The sequence below is a fragment of the Pan paniscus genome, chromosome 17 (assembly GCF_029289425.2).
Source record: "Pan paniscus chromosome 17, NHGRI_mPanPan1-v2.0_pri, whole genome shotgun sequence".
In the NCBI taxonomy this organism is placed as follows: Eukaryota; Metazoa; Chordata; class Mammalia; order Primates; family Hominidae; genus Pan; species Pan paniscus.
In genome coordinates this window covers 80,874,487-80,900,439 of record NC_073266.2, presented here as the reverse complement: position 1 = coordinate 80,900,439, position 25,953 = coordinate 80,874,487, and the positions used below count along the sequence as shown (strand labels likewise).

Here is a 25,953-nt window from a genome sequence, read left to right as displayed (position 1 = left end):
TGACTGTATTCTGTGTATTATTTTTTATTTTGGGACCTTCTGTGTAAAAGAAAATATTACCTAAATTGGTTAGATATAAAGAAATCATTAAAATTATTAATGTATATATGAAAATTCTGTTTTTCAATGACTTTCATGTGAGGATTGAGAACTAACTTAGTAAACTAACACTGAATTCTTTGTGGATAAGATAATTTATACATCTTACCTGTTTATCAGCCTCAGAATTATACAGTATTGCTGTGTGTTCTTTATGGACAGATACTCAAAGGAATCCGAATGCGCATGTTCTATTTCTCTGGCTCTTGACCGGTGATTATAAAGTTTAGGTAGACATTTTCTGAGCCAGCAAGTAGATCATAGTTGTTAAGCATCTCTATGACTTACACCCTGGATATTTGAAAGCATTTTGTCTTACCCTGAGAAATCTATAAGGACTCTATAATTATAAAACATGTCAATAGAGAATTGACTTCTGAGTCCACTGTCAACTACATGCAGAAAAACAGAATGAATGTACTTGATTAGTGCCACAGAAGCACCATTTAGCCACTTTCAGAGTTGATAAAGAGGCATACCTACCTGATGGTGCTGTATGTTGCAAGTGAAGCAACACAGTGCCCAGTGTTGACAGTAATGTTATTTTAAGTTTGTGAGTTTTCACAGGTGCCCTTTTCTTTCCTACTTTCATCCCTTCATTTGTATCCTCCTCTTATTCTAATATGGTATCTTTCTTTTTTTTGCTAGTCCACATCACATATTTCCATTAAAACCTAATGATGATGAACCATGTAACCTCTTGCAGGAAGACCACCTAAACTACCCCCACCCTACTTTTGGGTTTCTTTAGCAGTTAAATTGCTGCTGCTGTGTTAAGATTTTTCTCTGGAGCATGTTCTGTTGATCATGTTTAGATCATTTAGATTGTAAGTTTTGAGAGTTACATTTTCCCCAGTAATTAATATAGTCTTGGGTGCTTTTAGGTACTTAGTAAAGACTTGGGGAAAAAAAAAGGGAGTTATATTTTTATTTTGATCTACCTCATGGATTATGTGAGAGACTTATAAAATAGATAAGTTTATAAAGTGGCTTTGTTCTTACTGGTCTAGTGAAGTTATGATAAATTTCTGTCTCGGTGATTGAGAACTACACAATCAAAAATATGTTCAAACTAGCTCACCCTGGCCCACCAAAACCGATAGTACATCTTTCCCAGCTGCAAGTTCAGTGACCTCATACTAGTAATTTAAAGTCTGCTGTGATGGGAATATTTATACCATAGAAACCAGCAAGAGTTCAGTTAGCCGTAAAAAATCAAGGACTGCCTGTAACTTAAAATAGGAAGATTAATACTATTAACTGCATTTATGGAAATAAAGGAGACAAGTTCTTTATAGATGCATAGAAAGCAATACAATTCAGCACTTGCTTTTTTTTGAACTGCACAAACTAGGAATAGAAGGGAACTTCTTAATAGAAGAAGATCTACAAAAAAAAATAGAGCCAACATATTTAATTGTGAATTTTTGAAAAGCATATTCCTCCAGAGATCAGGAAAAAGGCAAAGGTGCCCACTCTCACCACTTTTTCTCAACTTTGTACAGATTCTAGCTAGTGCAAGCAAAAGAAATGAAAGGCTTACAGATAGAAGAAATAAAATTGTCATTCACAGATGACATGATTGTAGAAAATTGATATAAACATAGAAATGTGAATTTAACAAGGTTGCAGGATACAAAGTCACAATTATCAGCAACAATTATAAATTGAAATTATGAGAGTGGTGTGTGCCTATAGTCCCAACTATTGGGGAATTGAAGTGGGAGGATCACTTGAGCCCAGGAGTTCGAGGCTGCAGTGAGCTATTATCACACCACTGCACTCCAGCCTGGGTGAGGGAACGAGACCCTGTCTCAAAAAAAAAAAAAAAAAAGGAAAATACTAATTGCAATAGTATCAGAGAGCATCAAATGCCTCAAAATAAATCTGCTCAAAGATTGGTGAGACTGACATGTAGAAAACTATGGAACGTTACCAAAAGACACTAAGGAAGACCTAAATAAGAGGAGGGATTGACCCTGTTTATGAGATAGATGACTTAGAAAAAACAAAGTCAATTTAACCAAATCAATTTATAGGTTTAATGCAATTCCAAATCTGGATCTGGGTGGTTGATACAAAGGTTGTGTGTGTGTGTGTGTGTGTGTGTGTGTGTGTGTGAAAACTCATATGCTTTATGCTGTGCATTTATATCCAGATACATAGATATCCAGAAATAGGTACTAATTTACTGATTCTTAAAAATCTTTTCTCGTTTGTTTTTATGATAGTGTCTCCTAAGTAGATTTTTCTGTCCATCCATCCATAATCATTCATCCAGAAATCTGCATGTTCACACAGACATCTGGAATGACTTCCACATAATGCTCATGATGTTATTAGATTGATTTTTTTTTTTTTTTAACTTACTTTACCTCTTGTATCCCCTTCAGGTCTATTCCGATGTCTCTTTTTCAGTGAAACCTTCCTTGGCCATCCTACTGAAAATGACAAACCCTCCTGATGCTCCTTATCCCCATCCCTGGCTGTATTTTTCCCCATAGTGCTTGTCATCTAACATACGATATAATTTACTATTTTCCTTATGTGATTTCTCCCACTAACATGTATGCTATGAAATCAGAGTTTCTTGTCTGTTTTGTTCTCTGCTGTATCTCCAGTGTCTAGAAGAGTGCTGGTGCCTGATGGGTGTTCAACAAGTATTTGTTGAGTGAGTGAAACTTACTTTGTATTCTTCCTAAATTTGAACAATCAGCATGTATAATTTCTGCCCCCCACCCCCCAGTGTTCTTCTAAAAAGAAAATTAGGACTGAAAATACCTCAAGAAATTAAGTGACTAAATTCTGGTGAATAGAAATATGGACACTTTTATTCTTTTCTTCATATTTTTATCTTTATTTTTAATTTCTCACAATGAAGTTTTAAGGGGCTGGGCGCAGTGGCTCAGGCCTGTAATCCCAGCACTTTGGGAGGCCGAGGCAGGCGGATCACCTGAGGTTAGGGATTCAAGACCAACCTGGCCAACATGGTGAAACCCTCTCTCTAATAAAAACACAAAAAAATAGCTTGGTGTGGTGGCTGGCGCCTGTAATCCCAGCTACTCAGGAGGCTGAGGCAGAATCATTTGTACCCGGGAGGCAGAGGTTGCAGTGAGCTGAGATCATGCCATTGCACTACAGCCTGGGTGACAGGGCGAGACTCCATCTTAAAAAAAAAAAGGGAATTTTAAGGAAGAATTTGGTTGACAGCAAATCACAGGAATTAGGACTCCTCTCCCTCTAGAACTCTAAGAAATAACGGGAAATGTATTAAAAAGCGAAGACCAGGACAGTCAGACAGTCATCAAACAGATGTACTCTGGAGAGGCGCTGTTCATCCAACTGCCTTCTGGCCTCCCAACACAGGAACCAAAGTGGGGAGATCCTATTTTTCTTCATCACTTGGTAGCCAGTACCTGGGCCTTTTATGTAACCTTGGCATATCAGGTGCTGCCACTCAGGTCCTTCAATCTTGAGCAAGTAACACAGATGGCAGGACATTTAAAATAGGATCATAGCAGCATCACCAGCATCTAACTGGATGGGACTCTGGTAGCTCCTAGTGAGATAGCTGACTATAGTATTGCCTATGGTCACACGGAATGAAGTGCCCAGTGAGGACAAGACATTGGAGAGCCACTTTGCAGCTGCTGTAGAACAAAATACAGAGCATGAGAACTTCAAACGGCTGGTCAGGGCAGAGAAGGAAAACCAGGGATCTTCTATGACTGTCCTAAAATAATTTCTTACAGCCAGTGCCTAAGTAATCAAAAGCCAAACTCAGTATTTGATCCTGCAGGTTGCTGGCAATCAGTTGAATTCACAGATTCACCACGTTTTGTATGTGAAAGGAAGAAAATTTAGTAGGAAAACAGCAGGCCCTGTAGTATTAGAATGTGTATATTTGTGAAAATTTGGAGGATTCTGAATATCAGCAACTATCTGGAACATATGTGACAGTGGGTTATGCTGATGATCAAAAAGCAGAGGAATCAAGTTTCAGATATGATTGGATTTATCACTATGGGTTCAGTCAACAGAAATTCTGTATTCAGTTTTTGGTTTGAGCCACTGAGAGTGACTTTCATTGTTTGCCTGACTGCTTGAAGAAACCGAACTTGACAGTGGACCCTCTCTGAACTGCAGTAACATATAATGTAAAAGAAAAAAAACTAACAACTTTAGAAAATAAAGCTTTAGTGGATTTACCACATAAGACCTATCCACAAAGCCACAGTGTTCCTAGAGAACTAGAATCTGGTTCCTTAATCCAAGCTTTGGTAGGTGGAAACAACCTTTTTCCTTTTCTTACTTTTTATTTTATTTTTTGAGATGAAGTCTCGCTCTTGTCACCCAGGCTGGAGTGCAGTGGTGCCATCTCAGCTAACTGCAACCTCCACCTCCAGGGTTCAAGCGAGTCTCCTGCCTCAGCCTCCCAAGTAGCTGGGATTACAGGCACCCGCCACCACACCCAGCTAATTTTTTGGTATTTTTAGTTGAGACAGGGTTTCACCATGTTGGCCAGGCTGCAAGTCATCCACCTGCCTCGGCCTCCCAAAGTGCTGGGATCACAGGCGTGAGCCACCGCGTCCGGCTGAAGAAATGCTTTCTAATGTGCTTTTCTTGTCATCTGATTGCACTGGGGCCAGAAAGCAATCCACTTGGGTTGCAGAAGCCCAGCAGTGGCACCGGGGCTAGCACAAGCCAAATGGACTTTGGTACCATGTCAGGCTAGTGTGATCATCAGAAAGGTCTTTCCCACAGAGTCTTAAGCAACAATTCATGGGCGATGGGATCCCTGCAACAAAAACAAATGCCTGTTCAGCTAACTAAGGGGCTACTCATTAGCCTAACCAAAACCTCCCAAGTCTGGTGGATACCTGACCAGAACCATCATGATAATAGGCAAAGCATGAAGCACAGCGTTGATTTTGTACCACTTGAAACAAGCGTAGGCTTGGTATTGTTGAGGAAGGATCCTGCAATAATACCACAAGTACCTTCCTTTTGGCCTTCCCCGAAGGGATGGGAGGCTACTTACCAAAGCTGCTAGGAAATAGTGAAACAGAAATATGAAGACTTTAGAGGACTGTGGGACACTGGCTCTGAGCTAATAATCTTAACTGGAGAATCAGAAAGTCACATGGTCCACTGGTCAAGAGGGGACTTATGGGGGTTTAGTGATAAATGAGGTGGAGTTTTAACCAAAGTGTGCATTGGTTAAGCTGAATGAATATCTCCGGGAATGATCAGTCACCAGAGCAGTTCTCTGACATGTGGGGTGAAGGTTAATGTAAAAGGAAGGGTCTAGGAGAACCCCCTGGAACTTTCCCCTCTTACAGAAACAGTAAATAATAAACAATTGTTACAACACTAGAGGAAATCACAGAAATACTGCCACCATCCCGAATATGAAAAGTGTAGGTATGGTCTTATCTACCAGGGCCCCGTTTAACTCTGCAGGATGGACAGTATAGAAAATAAATGAATTTTAGAGAATAACAGTCAATACATACTTTACATGTTCTTCCACTGGCCTGGTATTTCACAATTAAGAAAATAATGAAGATATATCTAAGGTAAGTTGAGAATTGAAATAGATGTAGAAGAAAGAATAGATATTATATAAACTTAATCTTACAAATGGATAGTAATATGAGATTCCAAAAGTTGGTGGAGCAAGAAATGGAAGTTTAAAAACAGTTTCAAAGGTAGGTGATAAAATTCTAAACTATTAAAAAATTGGAAGGGGCAAGTGAGGGGTTAATGCAAGTGAGCTAAAGTCTCATCTCTCAAAGTAGGAAGCAATCATGTATAAGGTCAGTAAATTGAGATGTAGTACAATAAGCAGACAGGGAGGTAACTCAGAAAAATTATCTGTTTGGAATTGCTGCTTTAGAAGTCACCCCCAAACTTCATGGTTTCAATTATTTTCTCTTGGTTCCTGTGGGTCAGGAATTCAGGAAGGGCTTGGCCAGGTGCTTCTGGCTAGGAGAGCTCTGCACAGGTGCAGTCCCACAGCTGCTGGACAGCTGATGCAACTGGGCGCTGGCTGGATAGCCCTCTTCATGGAGACCTGGGGTTGCTCCAAGTGGCTGCTCTGCGTAGGATGTTTGGGCTTCCACACAGCATGGCTGCCACAGGGCAGTCTGACTGCTGACATGGTGACTGATGACTGCAACTTCAGGAGCAAGTATTCCAGGACCAAAACGGAAGCTGTACCACCTTTAGCAATCTAGCCTCTGAAGTCACATAGTGTCTCTCCTGCCATATTCCATGGATCACAATATTCACAGAAGCCAACCCAATTTTGAGGGGAGGGGACATGGATTCCCCCATCCCTGGAAGGAATGTCAAGGTGACATTGTAAGAGGAGCGGTTGAGTTGGCAGATGTTGTTGTGGCCACTTTTGGAAAATAAAATCATCCACAGGAATCAAACCTAAAAAAAGACTGGAAGTCATTGCCCCTGGGGAGTGGAATCAGGGCTGAGGAGGGTTTGAGGGTAGGGAACTGTGAAGTTAGATCTTAGCCCACTGTAATGTTACTTTTTTGTCCACACACAGCTATTCTTTTGATTAAAAAATCAAATGGGCCAGGCACGTGGCTCACGCCTGTAATCCTAACACTTTGGGAGGCCGAGGCGGGCAGATCACGAGGTCAGGAGTTCGAGATCAGCCTGGCCAACATGGTGAAACCCCATCTCTACTAAAGATACAAAAAAATTGGCCAGGTGTGGTGGCAGGCACCTGTAATCCCAGCTACTCAGGAGGCTGAGGCAGGAGAATAGCTAGAACCCAGGAGGCGGAGGCTGCAGTGAGCTGAGATGGTGCCATTGCACTCTAGCCTGGGTGACAGGGTGAGGCTCTGTCTCAAAAAATAAAGATGAAATAAAGTAAAATAAAATAAAAACTAAAGTATCAAGATCACCTCTAAAAAATAATTGCAGGATTTAAAAAATTGTAAGTATTATCTAAGCTATGTAAAATGTATGTCCAAAATAAAACTAAAAGAAGTACGGTAGAAATCTAGTACCATCTATCTAGATGTCAGAACTTTATATATACTGGCCTTGAGCCTATAATGTCCCTGCCCTCAAGAAACTTACAGTCCAGTTAAAAGGACAGTCAAGTGAATCAATGATTATAGTGCAACACTTTGAGATCAAGGACAGATGTGCAAAGCACACCGCAAAGCCATTGAAGAGGAACAGCTAAAGACTAGGGGAAAAAGTGGAGGGGGAGAGCTTCATTTGCCACCACTGGTGGTGAATATCACACAACTTCTTAGTCTGAAAGCTAGGAATTATGGGAGACATTGAACGTTTGCTCTTCCTCTTTAAGAGGAATAGCAGTTGATACCTAGATGATGAGGGAAAGCTCTCTCTCTCTCTCTTTCTCTCCAGAAGAATGCCAGCTAATAAATGTGAAGGGAACAGCAGAATTTAAAATACCCTTTGCCAAGCCCGATGAAATGATTCAGGCAAAGATCATTGATGGATGTTAAAATTATTGAGTGAGATGATATTTACATGGCCTATGAGTGTATAATAAACCACTAAAAATCTTAACGGCTTAAAATGGCCATTTATTATTTTTCACAAGTCTGCAATTCAGGCAGAACTCCATGGAGAGGGCTTGCCTCTGCTCCACATGGTGTTGGCTGGGGTGAGGAATCCAAGATGGCTCCATCACATGTCTGGTGTCTCAAGTTGGGCTGGCTGGACTGTTCTCTTTGATGTGATCTCTCATCATGCAGTAGTCCAGCCTGAGTTTCTTTCCACGGCAGGTTACTCCCAATCCCGGAAGCCTCAATGCCTCTTAAGGCCCAGACCAAGAAATAAACAAGTTAGAAGACCAGTCAAGATTTACGGCATGAAAAATAAATTCTACTTCTTCATGGGAGGACCAGCATATGCAGATAGGAAAGGGAGGAACTGTTGGTGATGACCCACCCACATTCAGAAGTGTCCTCTCAGATTACTTGCTCACTGCCAAGGAGAACACTGGCTTTACAATGGAGAGCTATGGCTGTCACCACCTTGCCAAGGAAATCAAATTGATTATCACTAACAATGGCAACCAGACATCATGTGCCACCTGGTAGGATGCAACATGAAAACCACTTACAAAGTATTCTTATAAAAAAATGTGTAGTCTGAATCTAATCGAGCCATAGACCTAATGCCAGGTTACAGAAAATTCACTGGAGAGAGAAATAACACCACAAGAAATCAATCAGTCAGAAGAGAATGCAGGGTCTTCTACAAGACAACTGACCCAGTCTCTTCATAAAAGTTAATGTCATTTTTCTAAAAAGGTTGGAAGATTCTTCTGTTCTTCTAGATTAAAAAAAGTTGGAGATGTATAACTCAATGCAATATGTGAACCTTGCTCGGATCCTAGTTTGGAAAAAAAAAGCTATAAAAGACAATTTGGGCTGGACGCAGTGGCTCACGCCTGCAATCCCAGCATTTTGAGTGGTCAGGGCAGGTGGATCACTTGAGGCTAGGAGTTCAAGACCAGCCTGCCCAACATAGTGAAACCCCATCTAGAAAAAAAAAATGGGGGGCAATTGAAGAAATATGAATATGGGCTGGATTGTAGGTAATATTATGGAATTGTTATTGCCTTAGGTGTGATAATGGTATTGTAGGTAATGTTAGTGTGCATTGTACCCTTCACTTTAGAAGACATATGCTTAAGTGTGCTCATACAGGGATGCAGAGGAAGTGCCATGATGTCTATAAATTACTTTGAAATGGTTCGGGGAAAAAAAACCCACACATGCACTTAAACACCTACATGAAGCAAACATGTCTAAATAAATAACACTGAAGGATAAAGAATCGTTTCTGCAGTTTAAAAAATATCTAGTGATAGAATCTATAACTAACTGCCGGGCATGGTGGTTCACGCCTGTAATCCCAGCACTTTGGGAGGCTGAGGCGGGCGGATCACTTGAGGTCAGGAGTTTGAGACCATCCCAGCCAACATGGTGAAATCCCGTCTCTACTAAAAGTATAAAAATTAGCCGAGTGAGGTGGTGGGAGCCTGTAATCCCAGCTACTCGGGAGGCTAAAGCATGAGAATCACTTGAACCCGGGAGGTGGAGGTTGCAGTGTGCGGAGATCGTGCTACTGCACTCCAGCCAGGGCGACACAGTGAGACTCCGTCTCAAAAAAAAAAAAAAGAAAAAAGAAAAAAAAAAGAATCAATGACTAACTGATCTTCAATGCTTCCCATACATCTTTCACGTTTTTCTCCTTCCTCTCCCAAAATTTGCCCTTTGTATTATTTTTGCATATAACATGTACATACATATTATTCTTTACCCTACATCTCACATTTTGGTGTACTGTTAAATAGATTCAATTTTCAAAAGATTGCTCTTTTACTATGCTTTTCCCAGTCAGCTATTGGCTGGCTGAGTCATCCTGTAGTCTTAATAATTTCCTCAAGAACTGCTTATGGGAAAAAGATTTCCTTGGTTATTAGATGTTCAAAATTATTTGTCTGAAACTTTTATGGGTGAAATATAGATTCGCTGAACGTGAAACCTTGACACAACATTCCTTCCTTGAGGATCTGACAGATGTTGCATCGTTCTCCCATGTTGAATGTCACTCTGGAGAAACCTGAAACTAGCCTGATCTCTTTTTAAAACAACTGACCTGATGATTTTGTCTAACTGACCAAAGTCTTCACTCTTTTAAAATCCAATACTTACTAGAGAATGACTCAATGTTGATTATTTTCAGTCAGTTTTCCCCGGTGTAAAATATCATATCATATCTATCTATCTATCTACCTATCTATCTATCTATCTATCTATTTATGTGTATGTGTGTACACACACATATAAATGTTCAAATGCTTTAGTATTTTAGGAAAGTGTATTTGAAAATTTAAAAAATATTTCTAATGTCTTGTTTTTTTTTCCTTCAGGTATTCCTATTATACATATGTCGACTCAAATCCTTTGTCTGTTTTCTTATCTTTTTTTCTGTCTTTTAAATTCTTTGTTTTCATTTCATTTTGTTTGCTTTACTCATTATTTCCTTTCTATTCCTTACTGTGTTTTTCACTCTATTCTCCTACTGCGTTCACTTTCATTTTCATTTCTGTGATGATTTTTACTTTTACTTCTTTCCTGATTTCTGCCAGTGTAACTTTTATCTCCTCTTGTTGTTTCATCATTCTTCCCTGAGTCCTTGCATCTGTAGTCTTCCTTCATAAAATAACTGCTTCACCAAATGTTTTAAATCATGGTGAAATATTTAAGTATCCAAATAAAAGATTTTTTGTTTTGTTTTGTTTTTTCCCTGAGTGTAGATCTATTGAGGAGTCTTTCTGCTCTTCACTGCTCTTCCCCCTCTTTTTTTTTTCTCATAATACCTCTGTATCAGGATTGTGCCAGTTCCTTTCAAAAGAAATTATTTACCTTTCAGGTCGAGCACGGTGGCTCACACCTGTAATCCCAGTACTTTAGAAGGCCAAGGCAGGCAGATCACCTGAGGTCAGGAGTTCGAGACCAGCCTGGCCAACATGGTGAAACCTCATCTCTACTAAAAACACAAAAATTACCCAGGCATGGTGGCAGGTGCCTGTAATCCCAGCTATTCAGGAGGCTGAGGCAGGAGAATCACTTGAACCCAGGAGGCAGAGGTTGCAGCGAGCCAAGATTGCACCATTGCACTCCAGACTGGGTGACAAGAGCAAAACTCTGTCTCAAAAAAAAAGAAGAAGAAGAAGAAAAAAGAAACTATGTATCTTTCAGGCCGGGCACAGTGGCTCACGCCTGTAATGCTAGCACTTTGGGAAACTGAGGCAGGCAGATCCCCTGAGGTCAGGAGTTCAAGACCAGCCTGGCCAACATGGTGAAACCCATCTCTACTAAAAATACAAAAATTAGCCAGGCATGGGGGCACATGCTTGTAATCCCAGCTACTCGGGAGGCTGAGGCAGGAGAGTCGCTTGAACCCAGGAGGCGGAGGTTACAGTGAGCTGAGATCATGCCACACCCTAGCCTGGGTGACAGATAGAGACTCCATCTCAAAAAAAATTGTTTTTAATTTAATTTTCTATATTTTGTTCATTTTTAAGAATGTAAGAAGAGTGAGAATGCCAATATTGCTATTCTAAGGTAATCCAAAATATCTTTTTAATAGTTTCAATAAGATACAAAAAATATTTTTAAAAAATTATCAGATAAGATTAGAAATTAGCTTAATGGTTCTTATTATTTCCTGCTTTCAACTTTTTCATGTCAACCAAAAGAGTCAAATTCTAAAACATTTGAAGAGATTTATACTGAGCCAAATATGAGTGAACAATGGCCCATGACACAGCCCCGGGAGATCCTGAGAACATATGCCCATGGTGGTTGGGCTGCAGCTTGGTTTATACATCTTAGGGAGACATGAGACATCAATCAATACGTGTAAGATGTACATTGGTTTGGTCCAGAAAGGTGGAACAACTGGAAGCTGGGAGGTCATAGGCAGATTCCAAGATTTTCTGATAGGCAATTGGTTGAAAGAGTTATTATCTAAAGACCTGGAATGAACAGAAGGAAGGAAGGAAGGAAGGGGGGAAGGAGGGAGGGAGGGAGGGAGGGAGGAAGGAAGGAAGGAAGGAAGGAAGGAAGGAAGGAAGGAAGGAAGGAAGGAAGGAAGGAAGGGAGTTATTTAGATTTCTGCTTTGTCATAACCCATGCATTTATTTAACCCCAAGTTTCCTGAGGACCAAATCATCAGTCAATTTAACAATAAATTATTGGACACCTACTTAGGTGTCCAGAATTCAGCAAGGCACTGTGGAAGAATCTTCTGAGTCAAAGAGTTATAAGTCATGTGATTACTTTATAATACAATGTGATAAATGTTATAATTAAAATGTGGAAAATGTGGATTAGAGAAAAAATACTCTTCTTAGGTTGCTTGGGAAAACCTCACTGAGCCACTGACACATTTGAAATCAATCTTGATAAATAAACCAGCTCACAAGGCAGAAGGTAGAGTGAGGAACTTTTAGAAAAAAAGACATTGCTGATGAACTGCATCAGGTTGACCAATACAGGAAAATTTGGGTATAATGCCATAGAGACCAAAAAAATTCTTTCTGTAAGACACAGTATCACCAGGATGATAAAAATATCAAGAAGAACCTGCATTGTCAGCTGGGTTCTGAGGGGCTGAGAGCCAGTCACCCAATATAGTGCTTCTGAGTTTGTATTTTGCAGGGTTTTCATGGATGGCGAGTAGGTAGTGGCCAGAATTTAGGTTATATGCATTCTGTGTTTTTGGTATGTGTGAATCTGAATAGCCAAGAAGAACTTGTATTAGTTTCGTAATACTGTTGTAACAAATTACCACAAAGTTAGTGGCTTAAACCAATGCAGATGCATTATCTTACAGTTCTGTCAGTAAGAAGTCCAGTACAGGTCTCACTGGGCTAAAATCAGGACGTCAGCCAGACATAGTGTTGCAAGCCTGTAGTCCCAGCTACTCAGGAAACTGAGGTGGGAGGATTGCTTGAGACCAGGAGTTTGAGGCTGCAGTGAGCTGTAATCACACCACTGCATTCCAGCCTGGGTTATGATTGCACCACTGTACTCCAGCCTAGGGAGAATTAGTTTCCTTGGTCATTCAGGTTGTGGGCAGAATTCAATTCCTTGTGGTTGTAGGACTGAGGTCCCCTGTTCTTGCTGGCTGTCAGCTGAGAGGTGTTCCCACTTTCTCGAGGCCACCTACACTCCTTGGCTTGTGGCCCCCTCCTCCACTTTCAAAGCCAGCAATGGTGGGTTGAGTCCTAGTTGTGCTTAAGATCTCTCCTGCCTCTTCTTGCATTGCTGCATCTCACCCACCCACTCTCCTGCTGTCCTCTTTCACTTTAATTTTCTCTGTTTTTATTAAACTTGTTACTTTAAGATAATTGTAGATGCACACGTAGTTGTAAGGAACAAAACAGAGATCCCCTGTACCCACTTTCCCCCAGTGGTAACATCCTGCAAAATTATACCACTATATCACAACCAGGATATTGACATAGATATAGTCAAGATACAGAACATTCTTATTATCACATGCTCCCATTTTTATAGCCACATCTACTTCCCTCCTGTTCCACTTCCTCCTTAACCCCTAGAAATGATGTTAGTTTTTGATTTTTTGTTTTGTTTTGTTTGAGATGGAGTTTCACTCTTGTTGCCCAGGCTGGAGTGCAATGGCACAATCTTGGCTCACTACAACCTCTGCCTCCTGGGTTCAAGCAAGTCTCCTGCCTCAGCCTCCCAAGTAGCTGGGATTACAGGCATGCACCACCACTCCCAGCTAATTTTGTATTTTTAGTAGAGACAGGGTTTCACCATGGTTAGGCTGGTCTCGAACTCCTGACCTCAGGTGATCCATCCACCTCGGCCTCCCAAAGTGCTGGAATTACAGGTGTGAGCCACCGTGCCCAGCCAATGATGTTAGTTTTTTTAAAAAAATTTTTTAATTTTTTGAGATAATCTTGCTCTGTCACCCAGGCTGGAGTGCAGTGGTGCAATCTCAGCTCACTGTAACTTCTACTTCCCATTCCCCTGCCCACCCCCAAGCAATTATCCCACCTCCAGCCTTCCAAGTAGCTAGGACTACAAATGCAGGACACCATGCCTGGCTAAGTTTTTGTACCTTTGGTAGAAGGAGGGTTTCACCACGTTGCCCAGGTTGGTCTTGAACTCCTGAGCTCAAGTGATCTGTTCGCCTCAGCCTCCCAAAGTGTTGGGATTACAGGTGTGAGCCACCACTCCAGCCTGTTATTTATTTATGATATTGCCATTTCAAGAATGTTAAATAAATGGAATCACATAGCATGTACTGTGGGATTGACTTTTTGTCAACTTTTTGGGATTGACTTTTTTCCCTTAGCATAATTCATCCTGGTTGCTGTGTGTATCAATAATCCATTTTTTTTTTTTTTGAGACAGGGTTTTGCTCTGTTGCCCAGGCTGGAGTGCGGTGGCACAATCTTGGCTCCCTGCAGCCTCCACCTCCCGGGTTCAAGCTATTCTCATGCCTCAGCCTCCTGAGTAGCTGGGACTACAGGCACATGCCACCACGTCCAGCTAATTTTTGTATTTTTGTAGAGATGGTGTTTTGCCATGTTGCCCAGGTTGGTCTCAAACTCCTGGACTCAAGTGATCTGCCTGACTTGGCCCCCCAAAGTGCTGGGATTACAGGCATGAGCCACTGTACTCTGCCATCCATTCTTTTTTATTGTCAAGTAGCATGGTACTGTTGAGTATTGTTGAGTTCCGCGGTACATATGTACCACAGTTTGTTTAACCATTCACTTGTTGAAGGACATCTGAATTGCTTCCAGTTTTTTACTATTTTGGATGAAGTTGCTATAAACATTTATATACATGTTTTTGTGTGAACATAAGTCTTCATTTCTCTGGGATAAATGCCCAGGAATGTGATTGCTGGGTCACATAGTAGTTGCAGGCTCAGTTTTTGCTTTTCTTTTTTTCAACAAACTGCCAGACTGTTTTCCAGAAAGGCTGTGCCATTTTTTACATTCCCATCAGCAATGTATGAGTAATCTAGTTTCTCCACATCCTCACCAACATTTGGTGTTGTCACTATTTTTTGTTTTAGCCATTTTTATCAACATATACTGATATATCATTGTGGTTTTATTTTATATATATTTTTTGAGATAAGGTCTCACTCTGTCACCCAGGATGAAGTGCAGTGGCGTGATCTCAGCTCACTGCAACCTCTGCCTCCTGGGTTCAAGTGATTCTTCTGCCTCACCCTTCTGAGTTGCTGGGATTACAAGGGCATGCCACCATGCCCGGCTAATTTTTGTATTTTTAGTAGAGACGGGTTTTCACCATGTTGGCCAGGCTGGTCTCAAACTCTTGATTTCAGGTGATTCACGTGCCTTGGCCTCCCAAAGTGCTGGGATTATAAGCGTGAGGCACTGCACCCAGACCACTGTGGTTTTAGTTTGTATTTCTCTAATGGCAGATGATGTTGGACATATTTCTTCATGTGTTTATTTCCTATCTGTGTATCTTCCTCATGGAAATATCTCATGTAAATTTCCCATGTTATAATTGGTTTTATTATTATTATTATTGAGATGGAGTTTCACTCTTGTTGCCCAGGCTGGAGTGCAATGGTGTGATTCTCAGCTCACTGCAACCTCTAGATTCTCCTGCCTCAGCCTCCTGAGGAGCTGGCATTACAGGCACCCACCACCATGCCCGGCTAGTTTTTTGTGTATCTCTAGTAGAGATGGGGTTTCACCATGTTGGCCAGGCTGGTCTCGAACTCCTGACTTCATGTGGTCCACCGCCTCTGCCTCTCAAAGTGCTGGGATTACAGGCATGAGCCTTTGCACCTGACAGTTTCAATTTTTTTATTGTTGAGTTTTGAGAATTATTTGCATATCCTGGATACTAGTCCTTTGTCAGATATGTGGTTTGCAAATATTTTCTCCCAATCTGCAGCTTACCTTTTTTTCCTTTTGTCAGGGTATTTTGCAGAGTCAAAATGTTAAATTTTGATGAAGCCCAATTTATCAATGTTTTCTTTTAGGGACTGTGCTTTTGGTGCCAAATCTAGGAAGTCTTTATCTAATCCTAGCTCTCAAAGTGTGTTTTTCCTAACATTTTATAGTTTTAGATTTAAGTCCATGATCCTCTCTGTATTATTTAGGGTACTCCTGAGAAATAGAATGAATAGGATGTATACATAAGCAAAGAGATTTATTATAAGAAATTGGCTTATGCAATTATAGAGGCTGGAAAATCCCAAGATTTGCAGGGCGAGTTGGCAAGCTAGAGACCCAGGAGAGCTAATGTTTCAGTTCAAGCCAAAGGCAGAGGAAAAAGCCAATGTCCCAGTCTAAAGATCATCAGGCAGGAAGAATTCTCTCTTATGAAAGGAAGGATCTGCCTTTTTGTTCTATTCAGGCCTTCAACTGACTGGATGAGGTCCACCCACAGTAGGAGGTACAATCTGCTTTACTCAGTCTTCTAGGTTAAATGATAAATCTCATCCAAAATACCCTCACAGAAACACCCAGAATAATGTTTGACTGAATATCAGGGCACCACATGGCTCAATGAAGTTGACACACAAAATTAGCCATCACCCTTTCTTAAGTTTTGCAGATGGTATAAACTTTTGGTTGAGGTATTTTTTTTCTATTTGTTTGTTTTTCTTTGTCTATGGACATCCAGTTGTGGCAGTCCCATTTCTTTTTTTCTTTTCTTTTCTTTTTTTTTTTTTTGAGACAGAGTTTCGCTCTTTTTGCCCAGGCTGGAGTGCGATGGTGTGATGATGTTGGCTCACTGCAACCTCCACCTCCTGGGTTCAAGTGTTTCTCATGCCTTGGCTTCCCGAGTAGCTGGGATTACAGGCTCTCACAACCATGCCCAGCTAATTTTTGTATTTTTAGTAGATATGGGGTTTCACCATGTTGGCCAGGCTGGTCTCGAACTCCTGACCTCAGGTGATCTACCCACCTTGGCCTCCCAAAGAGCTGGGATTACAGGCATGAACCACCACGCCTAGCCTGGCAGTCCCATTTCTTGAAAAGGGTATCTTTCCTCCATTAAATTGCTTTTGCACTTTTGTCAAAAATCAGTTAGGTGTATTTTTGTGGGTTTATTTTTGGGGTCTGTTGATCTATGTGTCTGCCTTTCTGCCAATACCACACAGTTTTCATTGCTGTAGCTATATAATCAGTCATGAAATCAGGTAGATTGATTACTTCTGCTTTATTCTGCTTTTAAAAAATGTTTTCACTATTTTAATTTTTTTGCCTTTACATATAAATTTTATAGTAATCTTGTCTATGTTTACAAAAATATTGCTATAGTTTGAATAGGCAGTGCATTAAAATAATATATCAGTTTGGAAAAAAATTGACATCTTTATTACACAGAGTCTTCTAATTCATGAACATAGTATGTCGGTTTATTTAGATCTTTGATTTCTTTCATCAGCATTGCACAGTTTTCAACATGCAAGTCCTGTACATGTTTTGTTAGATTACACCTATTTCATTTCTTTCAGAAATTATAAATGAAATCATATTTTTAATTGTAGTGTCCACAAGTTCATGGCTAGTATATAAAAATGCATTTTATTTTTGTATATTCTTTTATTTTTGTATTATGCAAATTTTCTGGAGATGCTTAAATTCTACTAGGTGTTTTTCTTTTTTCAAGATTCTTAGGGATTTTCTGCATAATCAATCATGCCATCTGCAAGTAGGAGTCATTTTACTTATTACTTTCTGATCTGTATGATGTTTACTTCCTTTTCTAGCCTTATTATTTCTTGCCTTATTGATCTAGAACTTCTAGGACTGTTGAATGAGAATGATGAGAGCAAGTTTCTTAGCTTTGTCCTTGATCTTATGGAGGAAGCGTTCAGTATTTCACCATTAGCTGTAGGTTTTTCTACAGATGTTCTTCATAAAGTTGAGGAAGTTCCTCTATATTCTTATATTTCTGAGAATTTTAATTATGAATGGGTGTCAAATTTTGTCAAATGCCTTTTCTACATTGATTGATATATGATCATGTGATTTTCCTTCTTTCACCTGTTAATATGATAGATTATACTGATTGAATTTGAAATACTGAAACAGTCTTGCATCCTTGAAATAAATCCCAGGTAGTCATAGGGTTTACTTATCTTACTTGAAGTAAATTTACCAATGGAATTTAGATATCATGGGATCTCATTCATAGAGAATTGGCTCACTGGAGGCCAAAATAAATGCAAAGGAACAACAACATCAGAAAGCTGAACATGGAATCTCTTGATTGTTATTATCTGTAATTGCTAAATTATAGGGATAGTGTTGGGGCAGAACCTGATGCTGGGCCAAGCTGGAATTCTAGCCATTGAGCCATAGCTGCTAGTTCAGGGCCACCTCCAAAGGGAAAAGTTATGCTAAAACAACAGAGAGCAGACTTATTCCAAGAGACTAAGGAAAGAGAAAAGGGAGAGAGAATGGATAGAAATTTAAAAATAGTTATTAAGAGATATCATAAATAAAGTGGGCACTGGTGGTGTTGAAACAAAAGTCTTAATGCAGCACTCTCAGAAGTTGGATGGACAAATGGAAACCCTTACTAGTCCCCCAACATTGAAGGGCGCTAAACAAATCCACTTTATTCAACCTAGTTTGGATAAATTTTAAAAGCTGCAAAGCAAAGATGACTGTAAGAAACCTGACTTCCAATCACCTGGGGTGAAGATATGCAAAGTAGTCAAGGTAAGAACTGAAGAAAGGCCGGGCAGGTAGCTTATGCCTGTAATCCCAGCACTTTGGGAGGCCGAGGTGGGTGGATCACCTGAGGTCAGGAGTTTGAGACCAGCCTGGCCAACATGGTGAAACCCCATCTCTACTGAAATACAAAAATTAGCCAGGCATGGTGGTGCATGCTTATAATCCCAGCTTCTCAGGAGGCTGAGGCAGGAGAATTGCCTGAACCCAGGAGGCAGAGGTTGCAGTGAGCCGAGATCATGCCACTGCACTCCAGCCTGGGCAACAGAGCGAGACTCTGTCACACACACACACACAAACAAAACAAAACAAACAAAAACTGAAGAAAGAACCTAGGCCCATTGGCCTAATCTCTGGCTGGGGTCCAAGACCAAATGTACGTGAATGGGTAAATTGTCAGGGGTGGAAAAGAAACATTTCTAAAACTCTTTGACATGGGAGCCCCATGCACTGTTTTTCTGTTAGTGAAATTCTAACCAAGGCAACAGATTGGAAAGATATGAAAATACATTTGATGGGATTAAAATGAAAGTTTGGATAGAAACTGGAATGTCTGAAGAGACTCTATTTGGAGTGGTTGCATCCCCTTTACATGAATGTACTATGGGGATGGATATTGCCTGAGGAAAATTTCCTTTACCTAGTAATGTAAAACACAAGACAGGTGGCTCTGCCCTTCAGACAATATTGATTGGACATGCTAAATGGGAACCAGTAAGATTGCTGAGCCCACACAAGTTGTTAATATTAAAAACTATAGGATACTTGGTGGACAAAACATGTTAAAAAGACAGTCTGGTACCTGAAAGGGTAAAGGCCACTTCTGTTTTTGGAAACTGATAGCATCAGATGGGAACCTTCAAGCCTGAGTGGCATTTCTCTGGGAGACATTTTGGTCATACAATATGATGATGAACTGGACCAGTTGTTGATGGCAGAGTGGAAGTCTTATATCTATCTGCCACTATCTTTTGACTCTAATTTTTCAAATTATGTTTACTACCATATCATAATACAGTGTAACTCTGGGATTGTAAGTGAGGTTTTAATGTTCACACTGATGGCCAATGTATTGAGAAATTGAGTTAAAAGCCTCCTACTCTACACTGGCTCCTCCAAATGTCAGATATATGTTCATTTTACTGTAAGAGAGCTTTGGCCAAAGGCCAGGTGGCAGCCGTGTTGTAAAGGATTCAGTCTTGCCCAAAGAGAAGGTTTGACTTTTGCCCTTGGCTTATGGGAGGTTATCTACATCATACCTGATAGGAGTACCTCTGTTTAGATGGGGACTGGGCAAACTGGATTTTAGGGTGGAGACTGGCCATTCCAGAGAGACCAAGTATGTGAATTAGGGGGCTTTTGTCATGCACTATCAGTCTAGTTGGAGTCTCAGTCCAACCAAGTGGACAATTGATCAAGCCTATGTGCTGGAGTCCCAGTAAAAACTCTGGACACAGAAGCTCAGGCAAGTGTCCCTGGTTGGCAATACTCCAAGCATACTGTCACATACCAATGCTGGGAAGGTAACACAGCCTGACTCCGTGGGAGATGACAACAGGAGCTTTGCATTTGGAGCCCTCCAGACTCTGCCTTAGGCATTTCTTTCCTTAGCTGACTTTGATCTGTATTCTTTCCCCATAATAAACCATAACTATGAGCATAATGGCTTTCAGTGAGTTCTGTGAGTCCTTCCAGTGAATTATCAAACCTGAGGGTGGTTCAGGAACCTCTAAACTTGCATTGATATCAGAAGTCTTGGACATTGTGCCCTCAAATTTTGCAGTTTGGCTAACTGCTGTAAGTCAAGAAAAAAAGGAAAAGAAAAACTTTTTTTTCTCCTTCGCTCCCTAGTATTTCTAGAAACAACAACAAAAATGAAAAGCAAGTAAGCAAACAAAAATATGTGCCTCTATGCAAATTAAAATCACAATGAGACTTCACACCAACTAAAAAAGCTATAATCAGAAAGACGGATGATAACAAGTGTTAGTGAAGAGGTAGAGAAATTGGAACCCACATACACTGCTGGTGGGAACACAAAATGTTGTACTCACTTTGGAAAACTTCTGGCAATTCCTCAAATAGTTAAACATAGAGTTGCCATAAGATGTAGCAACTCCCCTACTAGGCATGTACCCAAGAGAAATGAAACATAATGCCCACACAAAAACCGGTAAATGAATATTTACACTTAGCATAATTCTAATAGTCAAAAAGTGGAAACAACCTAAATATTCCTCAATTGATGAATGGAAAATTAAAATGTCGTATACTCATACAATGGGATATTATTTGGCAATAAAAATAAATGAAGTATTAACATGTAGTACTTCATATCATGGATGAACCTTGAAAACATTACAGTAAGTGAAAGATAGGATGAAAAAGGCTACATATTATATGATTCCATTTATGTGAAATATCCCGAACAGGCAAGTTTATAGGGACAGAAACATGAGGGATTGCTTAGGCTTGGGCGGGGCTTGGGAGGAAATGGGTCGTGACTGCCAATGAGTATAGGATTTTGGGGGGTTGTGACAAAAATGTTCTAAAATTTATGGTAGTGATGGGTCTACAACTGTGACTATATTAAAAACAATTTATTATAAGCTTTATTTATTTATTTTTGAGACGGAGTCTTGATCTGTCGCCCAGGCTGGAGTGCAGTGGCGCGATCTCACCGCAATCTCTGCCTCCCGGGTTCAAGCGATTCTCCTGCCTCAGCCTCCAGGGTAGCTGGGATTACAAGCATACGCCACCATGCCCAGGTGATTTTTGTATTTTTAGTAGAGACGGGGGTTTCACCATCATGGCCAGGCTGGTCTCGAACTCCAGACCTGAAGAGATCCGCCCGCCTCAGCCTCCCAAAGGTCGGGGATTACAGGCGCGAGCTACCTCGCCCGGCCTATTACGCACGTTAAATCGGGAATTGTATGGTATAGTACGTGAATGAAACCTTAATAAAGCTGAGTTGTTTGCGTTTTTTATTTATTTGTTTTGAACCTGCTTGGTAAAGATGAACTCTGAACTCAATGAAATTGAATTACCTTAGTGATTTCTCAAAACTCCCTGTTAAGGCTTTCTGGTCCTCTGAAAAGCGAAAGTGGGCCGTGACCATCTTCTAAAAACGCCAAAAAATATGGAATGGAGCCCGGGATTTCAGAGCGCAGTCGCCGGGCTCCCAGGCTGAGCCCGCTCCGGGAGCCTCCAGCCGCCCTTTCCGATGCTCCGGGGCCTCCGAGCAACCCGGCGGGCGGTCCCAAGCCGAGGGCTGAACTCCAGGGAGGAGCGCTCGTCACGCCCACACTGGAGGCCGTGGCAGGCCTGGAAACCCGCCCTGCGGGGTCCTAAGAAGCCACTCGAGCTCCCGAAGAGCGAGTCTTCGCAGCCCTTCCCGGCGCGCTCGCATCTGGCGCTGGCCGGAGCCCGCTCGCGACGCACAGGGACGGGAGGCCCGGTTTCCACGGGAGAGGCTGCGGACTGCGGGCCCCGTCCCGAGGCCGGGGGAGTGGGAGACACCCGGCGACCCCCGAGAGGCGATTCTGGCACTGGTGGCGGTGGCGGTGGCGGTGGCGGTGGCGGTGGCGGCCTACTCGCCCCCTGGAAGCACCGCCCCGCCTGGGAGTTGCGCGCGCCGGCTCCTCCTCTTCCCCTCCGCCGCGGCCCGCCCCGGCCCGCAAACCCAAACACTCCAGGCGCCCGCCCGCCGCGCGTGATTCTCGCCTCGCCGCCGCCCAGCCCTGCGCGCCTTGCCCGGCGGCCCCCGCCCGGCCGCTCCGGGCCCCTGGCCCCGCGGAGCGATGCTGCTGCTGGCTGCCGCCTTCCTCGTGGCCTTCGTGCTGCTGCTGTACATGGTGTCTCCGCTCATCAGCCCCAAGCCCCTCGCCCTGCCCGGGGCGCATGTGGTGGTGAGTGGCCTCCTGTTGCTGCCCCCCGACTTACCGGCCCGCGCGGCCTTTCCGCCGCCGAGGCCGCGCAGCCTACGTCCCTTTTTCCAGGCCGCGGTCCCCAGGAAGGCATGGCCAAATGGGGAAGGTCACCTGCCGCCGTCCGCCCCGGCGCTTTTCCCCCGGCCCCGGCACCCGGCCTCGCGGACCCGCCCTCCGCAGCCTCGGGCTCCTCCTAGGGCCGGAGAGCGTGCGACTGGGGACCCCGCCGGCCGCAGGGTTCCCGGGGCCCCAGGGGTTCGGTGGCTGCTCGTGAATCCATGCAACATCCCTGGGATGTGGATGTTTTGTCCTCAGTTTTTCCGATGAGTCAACTGAGGCACAGAGAGGCTGAGAAACTTTGCCAAGGACACAGCGGTCGGTGGTGTGCAGGGTGCGGCGCGCGGTCCCGGGCGGGGGCAGACAGCGGGGAAGTGGGGTCCCAGCCGCCGGGACCCGCCGAGGCAGCTCGGAACTGGACGATGGCCTGTGCGAGTGACGGGAAGAGCCGCTGCCAGAGGATTCCAGGAAGTGACTCACCTGGGGAAACTGCTCAGAACCCAGCGGGCTGGCGGTGGTGGCTTAGCGGTATTGGGACGCCTGTCCCGTCTACACTGCTTGTCTCTGAGCTCAGCGTGGCATCTGCTGATTGCTGCTCCAATGCAATCCTTTGCTGTTTTCTAGTGGGAAGGATGAGCTAAACGACAAGGCTTGTTTGCGAGGAATGAAGGAGAGGTGGATAGGTGTGATTTATTTCTTGGCGGAAGCTCGCATATTCAGCGATCCCTGTTCTGCAAATGTGGCACCTTTCTTAAACAGAGAGAATGCCTCCTTGCCTGCGCCCAGCGCTTCCCCGTTTGCAGTGGTTTTCTCACCAGCATTCTTGTTTGGATCTCCCAAACCCGAGGCACAGCGAGGCGGGGAGTTAGGAGTAAGGAGGGTTGGTTACAAAATTGGCCGCACACCTCTTCCTGTCCTATCTCTGCACCGGAGATCCGAGCCTCCCCGCTGAGCTGGTATAAAATAAGATGGTCATTTTTCTTAGTATGCTTTAAATCTGTACAAGGGTTTGTGAATGAGAAAATGTATCTGTTTAATTTCTCCTTTGTAAAGCTATTAGCTTTTTCCAACACCTCCTGTTCCTAATGGGGAAAGAGTGTGGATTCATTACAAAAAATAAATAAGAGAAAGGCAAAACTTGACACGCTAAATTCTGAAAGTTTTACATCCGCAAGAGAACTGCTGCCTCAAAAGCGTGGCTTTAAACCTTGGATCCTTTCAGAGCTTGAGTTTATAGAGCATAACTTTGCGAAAACTAAAGCTAAACGCAGAATGAAAATTGGAATTCCTTATTTGTAAGACAGTTTCACTGAGCCTTGACTCCAGTCCTTCCAGCCCCATCCCGCGGCAGGTCATAGGTGAGATAATAAATGCTGTGTCTGTTCAGGTGGACCAAGAAGAATTTATTTTTACCATCCCGCTTTAATACGCAGGATTATTATTTCACACTCTAAATAATGTGAGAATGACATGAATAATTCACATGGTGTCACCATCTGTCTTCTTTTTTAATGTCATAAGAAGAGTGAAAAGTGTAATTATTGTTCTTGAGATTTGTTAGGAGTTGACTGTGTGGTATTGTTGGGAGAGGGAGCTGATGGTTAAGCTGTCTGCCCGTACATAATTAAGAACAAACTTATGACAATTGTTTCATTTTTAAAACAATTTTATATACTAGTGTTTTCTATCTAGTTACGGTAGTAAAATTGCAGGAAAAAAGCAGAAAATCACCCACCTCAGCCTCCCAAAGTGCTGGGATTACAGGCGCGAGCCATCGCGCCCAGCCAACATCAGCTATATTTTTACAGTAATCTGCTGATAACTGGCTGATTACCGACCAAATAAATCTCTTCAGTGGTGGCAGGTTGAAGCTAAAAAGAAATAAGGGATGCCTATGAGTCCCATAGAGGTAGGTGCATTTGCATAGGAGACACTTCCCAATGATGTTAAAATCCTAACATGGAGTCAGAGATCTTCCTCCCAGCATGATTTATGTATAACAGTGAATATTAGGAATAATCTAAATGTCTGGTTATAGGGAAACGTTGAAGTTTTGATGCAGCTATTTGATGAAGTATTGTGAAACCTTTTCGTTTTTTGACATAAGACATTACAATATAATTTTTTAAAAACAGGAGACAATACTATGCAATATTATGTAATTTGCATAGGGACAGTGACTAGAACGATATGGCCGGGTACGGTGGCTCACTCCTGTAATCCCAGCACTTTGGGAGGTCAAGGAGAGTGGATAACTTGAGGTCAGGAGTTCGAGACCAGCCTGGCCAACATGGTGAAACCCCATCTCTACTAAAAATACAAAAATTAGTTGGGCGTGCTGGTGCACGCCTGTAATCCCCACTACTTGGGTGTCTGAGACAAGAGAATCGCTTGAACCTGGGAGGCGGAGGTTGCAGTGAGCTGAGATCGTGCCACTGCACTCCAGCCTGGGTGACTGAGCAAGACTGTCTCAAAAAAAAAAAGAAAAATAATGTTGCATTGTTCACTTATTCAGTGAAATATATAATATATATTGAGCCCTCCCCATGCTAAGTGCTAGGAATATAGTGGAGAACAGAAAAATAATTGGTATTTTTAATGGAGTTTATGGGTGGGTGATAGGAGAGGTGGTTGTGAATCAGATAATCACACAAATAAATCTAGAGCTGTTTATTATGTGCATGTCATAAAGAAGAAATACAGTGCTGAAAAGTGTGTCAGTGTGGGGGCAGGGGAGACAGTGAAGGCTTTCCTGAGGAAGTGGTATTTGAGCTGAGATTTGATGGGCGAGTAGGTGTCAGATGAAGTGGGGAGAAGAGCATTTGTTGCAAGGGAAGTAGGATGTGCAAAGGTACTGTGGTTGGAGGGTTTTTACAGTAATCTTCTGCTGATAACTGGCTGATTACCCACCAAATAAATCTCTTCAGTGGTGGCAGGTTGAAGCTAAAAAGAAGTAAGGGATGCCTATGAGTCCCATAGAGATAGGTGCATTTGCGTAGGAGACACTTCCCAATGATGTTAAAATCCTAACATGGAGTCAGAGATCTTCCTCCCAGCATGATTTATGTATAACAGTGAATATTAGGAATAATTCCATAATTGAAAGACAGCCAGTATAGCTGAACTGTAGATAGGGGTAGAATAGTGCAAGAAGAGCTTTACTTTTCAGGATTTCCTTGTGATTGTATATTACTTTTATACTAAGCAGTCATTTCAGATAAATATGCAGGTGGCCATTCTTTTCATCTGTTGTAGAGCTAATCTTGCATAAATGTGCATTAAGAAAATAAGATTCATTTGGATTTGGAATCAGAGGCAGACTAATGTATTATTTATGAGCTAGATTTATAGGGCACTTTTCCACCAGTGAACTCAGAAAAATATTATAGGTGTGCAATTTATGGTTCCATAAGAAAACAGTCAAAGCAGCAGGCCTTGCTGATAGTATCTTTCATGCTTACACTTACTCCAGTCATTAAGTTTGGGATGAAGAAGTTAACAACAGCTAACCATTTAGTTCTTGTAGATTCATTTTAAGAGCCTGTCATAGTTGTTTTTTATAAAAAC

General features: G+C 42.2%; 1 protein-coding gene and 1 long non-coding RNA gene across 3 annotated transcripts in view; one reads left to right on the top strand and one right to left on the bottom strand.

Annotated features, from left to right (window-relative positions):
• Positions 1–5,460: 5,460 nt before the first annotated feature.
• Positions 5,461–25,845, bottom strand: LOC134729256 (uncharacterized). The gene is made up of 3 exons (XR_010110161.1): positions 24,599–25,845; positions 21,448–24,127; positions 5,461–7,917 (listed from the first exon to the last, which is right to left on the bottom strand). It is a non-coding gene; the product is annotated as an uncharacterized LOC134729256 (long non-coding RNA).
• The window catches only part of KDSR (3-ketodihydrosphingosine reductase), a 37,875-nt gene continuing 33,663 nt past the window's right edge, over positions 21,742–25,953 (top strand). The window contains exon 1 of one of the 2 annotated variants that reach the window (XM_034943913.3): positions 21,742–22,308. In XM_034943913.3, the coding sequence (XP_034799804.1) occupies positions 22,201–22,308 (108 nt within the window). In that variant the 5' untranslated portion in view covers positions 21,742–22,200. The remainder of the gene's footprint in view (positions 22,309–25,953) is intronic. The other variant, XM_034943914.3, reaches the window with a different exon arrangement.